We start from the raw sequence: 7,454 nt of genomic DNA, 5'->3' as shown, positions 1-7,454 counted from the left end.
GAGCAAGACGCTCGGCGTCCAGCTCTAAAGCCTCGGCCTCCTCTGCCATACCCAAAAGAAAACCAACACATGGGTCCGTCCATGTCCATGGGCATCATCAAGGCCACCGCACCGCGGCGTGTGCTCCCCCTCTTCTTCCCCACGGATCCGCCAATCAAATGCCCGCGCCTTTACACAAAGCTGCACCGGGCCAAAGCACGCAGAGAGAGAGAGCTTTGCCTGTTTTGGATTTACCCCAACTGCTCAGTCCATGGCCGCTGACGCAGTCTCGCTATAAGGGGACGGCCACAGCTCAGCTCACGCGCCGTCCTGTCATCACTGTGGATCAGCTAGCGTGCGAGGGCCTTGTCAGTGTGGCGCGGTGCAAGAGATGGGCCTCGCCGGCGGCATTGTCCGGAGGGTCCTCTCCAAGAGCCCCTGTAGCTCGGGCGGCGGCGCCGGCCACGGCGTGAGTGCATTCTCGACAGCAGTTCTTGGAGTTTGCAGTTCTTGAAATGACAACAATGGCGCTCCGCGCGAACCAATTTCTTGCAGGAACGGAGCCCTGGCGACCGCAAGAGGAGGTGGAGCTCTCTCCGGCTGTACCTGTGCGGCGACGAGACAGGCGCGGCGGCTGTCGACCAGGAGGACGACGACGACGACGACGATGACGGGACGGTTGTCTCCGCCGGAAGCTTCGAGACTTGCCCGATGACTCGAGTCCCGGTGGCAGATGCAGATCGACGCGCCGGCGTGAATGGTGGTGCGGACAGCAGCAATCCTCAGGAGCTCCAAGGCCGGGGGAGACCCGAGGACGACATGGGCGTGCCGACGGAGCGGGTCACCGACGAGGAAGCGGCAATTCTGATCCAGTCTGCATTCAGGAGATTCATGGTGCGTTCTTTACTTAATAAGTAGTGCACTGATGGCCCGAACTGCATCGAGCTGCGAACCGATCGCTCATCGCTCTGCCACTTGTCGGCAGGCAAGGAGGCGACTGTTGCAGGAGGTGCTGAGACGGAGCTCGGGGCAGGAGGGCTGCTACGCTGAAGAGGAGCCCGCGACCCCCGCCTCGGCGTCCATCGCGGCGTCGGTGGAGGTCCAGGTCGGGGAGTCCCTCAGCAACCTCCGGCTGAGCGACGACGGCGGCGCGTCGCCGACGCCGTCGGCGCAGCACCGGGCCAGCCAGAAGTCGCGGCCACCGCAGGTCTTCAGAGCCAAGGTACCGCGCAACTGCTGTTTGTCGCAACACAGATCAAGTTCAGCGTGGTGACACTTGGTTTGTTGATCGTTGCAGGAGGAGTGGGACGACAGCACGCTGAGCTCGAACGTGCTGAGGATGAGGATCCAGAGCAGGATGGAGGCTACCACGCGCCGGGAGCGAGCCCTCGCCTACGCCTTCTCGCAGCAGGTACGCACATTGCACTGGTGGAGCTCTGAATTATCAGGCGACGGCCGGCTGGTGTACAATTCAGTTTCATGGCCTAGTGACCGATGTGATCTGTGTCCTGCGTCTTGGTCGGAACTAGCTGAGGAGCGGCGGCGGCACAAAGAAGCGGTCGTCGCGGTCGGAACAGGGGGATTTCAACGTGGGGTGGAGCTGGCTGGAGCGGTGGATGGCGACGCGGCAGGCCGAGCCAGGCGCCGACGACTCTGCCAGCAAGAACGCGACGGATGCCGGGTCGGCGGTGGCAGGGCGGCGGGTGGTGGTGCCGGTGAGGAGGCGGCAGGACGTCGCCGCCGTCGAGGAGAAGGAGAGCTGCGGGTCCAACAGCGTGTCCGCCGCCGTCAGCTTCGACGGGTCCAGCGCCGGCGGCCGGAGCGGCAGCCTGAGCTGCTACAGGCCCGGCAAGAACAACCGGCCCAGGGGTGCCCGGAACCTGCCGCGCCGGAAGGTGGCCGCGGCCGCGTCAGACCACGGCCTCCAAGCGAGATCACACAAGGTAACGATCAAATCGCTCAGTTTACTACCATGGTTTGTAATGTCCTGTACTGATCCAACAACTGTGAAATGACGTGCCATGATCCATCAATCAAGGTGAGCAAGAAGGCGCGGCAGAGAGAGCAGAAGCAGCTGCACAAGGATCATCAAGCCGAGGCCAATGTGTACGATCCCCGCCAACCTCCAACGGATTACTGAAACCCAGACGCTCGGCCAACGATGTACATAGCTTCTCCAAATCCAGATTGCTGTGTGCGCTTGTGTTCCCATGAATTTTCTCTTCTTCCAGTTGCCTGGTGTTAGAATTTTCGATGATTGCTAAAATGTAAAAGTAACTACGTAGCTGCTAAATAAAGTATGATGATCAGAAAGCAAGGAGATATATTGCACAATCCCAGTTTTCCATAGCATTCGATCTACAACACAAGACGAACATCCATCCAGTCAAACCACGGTCAATCCCTCCACGACTATATCATTCCACTTGCTCCACCCAGCTAAAGCTAAGCTAAGCTCTATAATTTTCCAGCTACTGCACAAATATATTTCTGCCACATTGGCACCGAGAAGCCATGTGTCAAGTTGAAGACGCCTGCGAAGCCACATCATCCTTGGCGAGGGAGACATAGTTCACAGGCGCTGACGGCCTGACTGTCTCCCTCCGCCCATCCCGGCTCGCCGACCTACCACCGCTCTGCAGCACCGATAGCCTCCGGTTTGGCGTGCCATTCACCGCTCCGCCGTTCGCCCGAGGCCCAGGCAACTTCTTCGCTGACTGAGGCCGGGCTGGGCTCGGTTTCGAGCCGAACAGCTTCTCCTGCTCGGCAGCTAGCTGGTCGTTTATCTTCTTCTGGTCCTGGAATGGAAGATAGAAAGGTGGAGTATGGGATTTGGGGAGATTATACGAAACCAACCATCATACCACACAAAAGGAACGTCATAAAGGAATACCCTCATTCTCCGCTTCTCTTCCTCTTTTTCCTGTCTCAGGATTCTGTACTCATCCAGCATTGCAAGAAGAGCGACACCATCGTAGGTGAACGCTGTGCGGTGCTCTTGTTCCCAAGCCTGGGTCTTCACCACCAGCATGTCAACAATAGCTGCAGCAAACAGTCACCAATGTTCATGAAAAGTTGAATCATGTTAGGAATAGCATTGACTTCCCATCGACTATCATGGAAGCTACGAGCGCCACATGTAATGTGATACAATTCCCATGGAGAAACAGTTTTGAGAACATACCTGGAATTTTATTAACCAAAAGACGAGCTTTTTCTGCACGTTTAAGGTTCAGATGTGCGCCTCTAGTTGCACTGTATCTGTTATCATCCTGCCAATAAGAGAACATCAATTTAAGCGTCCACGGTAAAAAAAAAGTGCTGGATAAACAATGCTAGTTGATTGCAGAATATAATCAGAAGAACAATGCTAAAGGAACACGAAATTCTCCATTTCAGCCATTAAAACCAAGACAGAGAACAGTTAAGGTAACACATTTTGCATACCCGGCTATAGTCTTCAAGCCAGCTCTCTTCTTCACATGCTAACATCCACCTGTCAACCTTCTCCAGTATGTCCTTTCTGCTCAAGGCCTCCTCTTTTGCTTTAAGTATCTGGCTCTCCATATCGGCCAGTAGTTCTGAAGGCTCAAACATACTAGAATCAATAACAGCCAGTATCCTATCTCTTGCAGCACTAGTATCTATTGCAATATGAGCCTGGGCATAGATATCTTCAAGTTCAGTCTGCCTTTTGAATGCAATTTCCTTCATCCTACTGGCTTTTAGCTGATCCAGCCTTTCAACTTCAAGTTGAGCCTGTAGAGTGCAAAAATATGTTAGGACATTGGTGAACAATAGTATGTTACTTCATCAATAAGTCCAACTCACTGAGAGAAGAAAAGAAATCTTAACCTGCTCAATTACATCAAGAGCCAGAGCTCCTGGAGCTGTCACTCTGTCCAATGCTGAGGACATATTGCAAGTGACATGATCAAAAAGTTGTCGTTCCTCCACAGTGGTATCCATTAAGTTCCAAAGGTCAGTTAGCTGGGAAGCTAGAGCTTGAATCTATGAGAACATAGCATTTAATCAGAAATCAAATCGGATCATGTAAACATATCAAAGACACCTAAAAACCAGATATACAATAACAAGAGGCTCACTGTGGATTTACCTTTTCAAGCCTCTTTACTTTTTCTTCTTTAAGTTCAGTCACCATTTTAGACAGCCTAGATAGTGTTTCATCACTAATACTCTTGGAATCAGCACCAACAGAGTCACTGAGGCTAGGGTGAACTTCAGTAACAGTGTTCAAGAAATCCATCCCAAGGACAGAACAAAGGTCATGCACTGAGCTCACCAAGTCGAGAATCTTGTGCAGCCTAGTACTCTGCAATACAGAAGATGAGAACACCATATCAAATCAGGATATTTTACATATTCCAGAGTACATATATTGCAATAACAGCCAGCAGCTATATCAGTAGCCTATTGCTTTGCTCACTAATAATGATACATAACTGTGGTGTTATACATCAAACATCAAGGGGTTGTTGATTATTAAGATTATATATATATATAGCCTTGGCATATGAAGAGAACTTGAGAAAAATGCAAATTACATGTGCACTGCTAAACTTATAATTCCTCTAGGCTTTGAGGTTTCGAACATTGGAACATGAACAGCAAAATAACCGGTTCTTACATTGTGCAAAGCAAACTACAGAATCAATATCCAATACGCACCTTTTCCTTTTGCAGTGCCTGTAGTTCAAAGAGAAATTCATTTAATTTCTTCATTGAAAGATCATCCTCGTCAACATGGGGTGTTTCCAAGTGATCACCAACTTGTAGACTCCCTGCAATTTCACCACGTATTGTTTGAATCTGGAGTTGTACATCAGCAAACTCTTTCACCCTCTTCTCTTTTTTCCTGCAGAGCTGTTCCAAGAATGGTGATGTCGCTGCTAGTTGCTCCTTGATTGTACCAGTTGTCTTGTCAGGCTGTAAATTGGCAGAAAGGAGACATGCACTATATAAGTGGAAGAGATAATTATTTTTTTCTTTTTTGAGGAGAGATATATTATATTCAAGATAAAGGTCTATCAGAAACTCAAAATTCGAAAGCAGAACTATGACAAACTATCAAGTACCAGCTAAGTAAAATCGTGTGCATACACAGGAGTTAGGTTGACATGGAATGGATTTGACTTGGCTATTCCCAGATACTTACAATTATGACACCAGAAATAGACAGCTCTCCCAGTGAAGAGAGGAGTCTAGTAAGCTCGGATCTAGAGTTGGCTAGCTGTTGAAGGAGATGTGCCCTGGAAGTAGAAGCCTGATCAACCTTTCTCCTATAAACATCTAAGCACTCCTGCTCAAGCTGAAGTAGCATCTTGTCGCGATCATCGTCGGTCTCACCAACCTCATCCCATATCAGCTGAAATAACACCCATCAGTTCAAATGGTGTTTGAATTGCCATTGTTCAAATTAGCTCTAGTAAAGCGCAGGAGAAAAACAATGCATATTAAATGGGAGCGGAGCAAAGCACCTGCAGTTTCTGCAGCAAAGATCCGCACGTTGTTTCACCTAACAAAGGATCGTTGTGACCTGCCACTCCCATTGCAGCTCAACAATCTGCAATATGATGAGAGTTGATCATGCATATAACTAGGTTTCAGGTAAATTTAAGTAAAAAAAAATCATGATTTAAGACATGTTTACATCATGCACCACAAGGGCGACTCCAACAGGCCGACATATTTAAGCTGTACACATTACACAAACAATGCAGACCAATCTGTGTGACAACCAGACAGGATAAAAACCAGTGACAAAAAACTAGAGCCTGATTTGTCATGGTATGCTGCAATTTTAGACCAGTAGGACAAACAAGTAACAACCAGAGTGATATATGCGGTGAATTTCTAGACTTTTGTCAAAACTAAAATACCAAGAAACATATCGTGATACTGAAAGCAGACTGAATAACTTGGATAGAAAATGTAAACACAAGTTACTCGAATCCTGAAACATAGATAGGCAAGACTAGACCATACTGACTACAACACCCAATTCCGGCAGAAGAATTTTCGCATCCAATGGGGCCGTTTTGATAAATCCACCTGCTGACCCACCCACGCATGCCTTGCGTCACTTCAACCATACATTTATGAATGTTGAGAAAATGCTGAAGCATCTAGATTCTTGACAGTAAATTTCATTTTACAAGATTTGGTACTCCGTACTAGGTTTAATACAGTATAATTCTCCACACATAAAAACAACAACGAGAGCGCAATGGTCTTGTTGCACCCTCCATAATCCTTTCCAACAAGCAAACAGCCCACACCGCCAAAATCACCCGGTTTTGTTAGAACTCCGTAATTCCCCCCAAACAAGAACGTATATTCCTCGATTTCATGCGCGCTCTTGCGGAAAGTAAACTGTTCTAACGGAATAATAATCTTGGATCGGGCAGGCAATTCGGTTTATGTAAACCCGCAAAGATCCAATCCAACCCTTGAGCACTGCAAACAGGCAACCAGACGCGCGAGAACCCAGCGAGATGTCTCCAACCCAAGCGCCGGCGCAAGAAGGGAAGAAAAATCAAGAAACCCCACAAAAACCTCGCGGAATCCGGAGGGGGAACCCTGAGGAACACACCGAGAAGACCAAGAACCCCGCCCCCAAACCCTACCCCGGCACCGTGTAACCCCGAGAACCCTCATTTCGGGCGGAGAAACCGCCGCGGACGCGACGGGAAACCAGAGAAGCGCCGCGAGAGAGGGGGCGAGCGACTAGGGGGATACAATGGCGGCGCGGAGGGCTCCTCACCTTGGGGCCGCCCGGGGTAGGGTTCTTGCTTCCTCTCGGCGTCGTGCTCCCGCGGGGAGGCTTGTGCAACCGCGGGGTGCGCGTGCGGTGACGGCGGCCAGGAGAGAGAGGCGGAGAGAAGGGCGCAGTCAAAGGGAGAGTGAGGAGGCGGACGAAGGTTGACAGGGGTGGAGAGAAAACGGCGTGGGTGTGGAAAGGGTGGAAGAGTCAAAGAGGGGCGATCAGAAATTCAGAAAAGAAAGTGGGAGAAGAGAAAAAAAAATCTCATCTTTTTCTTCTCTATATTTTTCCAGTGTTTTTTTTCTTTTTTTCCGGATAAAAGGAGCTTCAATGGGATACAAGGCCATCATGCTACTGTGTCAGCCAAATAAGGCACTCGATAGTTCGGGTGAACAAAAAATCTATCAGGTTAATAATTCTTTACTCAAACAAAGTTTCGAGTTCGTTTTGCAGGTGAATGAATCAAGGTTTGTAGACTCAACTGGAGTCCACGACTCAAGTGGAGCCGACTCCCATTAGGAGCTCGTGGATGCAAAGAAGTCGACAATTTCATCGAGTTCTTTCTCGAGTGCTACAACTTGAGTCTACGCGCGGCTACAAGCACGCGCCCATAGAAGCAGGGGATACTCCCCATCGGCAGCGGTGGCCACGCACCCGATAAAAAACAACTTCGCTACTTCATCTACGGTAG

General features: G+C 49.6%; 2 protein-coding genes across 2 annotated transcripts; one reads left to right on the top strand and one right to left on the bottom strand.

Annotated features, from left to right (window-relative positions):
- Positions 1-370: 370 nt before the first annotated feature.
- Positions 371-2,204, top strand: LOC124660218 (protein IQ-DOMAIN 33-like). Its single transcript, XM_047198014.1, has 6 exons — positions 371-448; positions 535-873; positions 965-1,201; positions 1,277-1,407; positions 1,517-1,922; positions 2,018-2,204. The coding sequence occupies exons 1-6, from the start codon at positions 371-373 to the stop codon at positions 2,117-2,119; spliced, it is 1,293 nt and encodes a 430-aa protein (XP_047053970.1). The 3' UTR covers positions 2,120-2,204.
- An 89-nt stretch (positions 2,205-2,293) lies between these two features.
- On the bottom strand, positions 2,294-6,873 carry LOC124683932 (65-kDa microtubule-associated protein 1-like). The gene is made up of 10 exons (XM_047218347.1): positions 6,764-6,873; positions 5,478-5,563; positions 5,156-5,365; positions 4,669-4,926; positions 4,097-4,312; positions 3,835-3,990; positions 3,427-3,738; positions 3,164-3,251; positions 2,873-3,021; positions 2,294-2,777 (listed from the first exon to the last, which is right to left on the bottom strand). The coding sequence occupies exons 2-10, from the start codon at positions 5,547-5,549 to the stop codon at positions 2,499-2,501; spliced, it is 1,740 nt and encodes a 579-aa protein (XP_047074303.1). The 5' UTR covers positions 5,550-5,563; positions 6,764-6,873; the 3' UTR covers positions 2,294-2,498.
- Between the last annotated feature and the right edge of the window lie 581 nt (positions 6,874-7,454).

Source organism: Lolium rigidum, chromosome 1 (genome assembly GCF_022539505.1).
Source record: "Lolium rigidum isolate FL_2022 chromosome 1, APGP_CSIRO_Lrig_0.1, whole genome shotgun sequence".
NCBI lineage: Eukaryota > Viridiplantae > Streptophyta > Magnoliopsida > Poales > Poaceae > Lolium > Lolium rigidum.
This window is presented reverse-complemented; position numbering and strand designations above follow the sequence as displayed.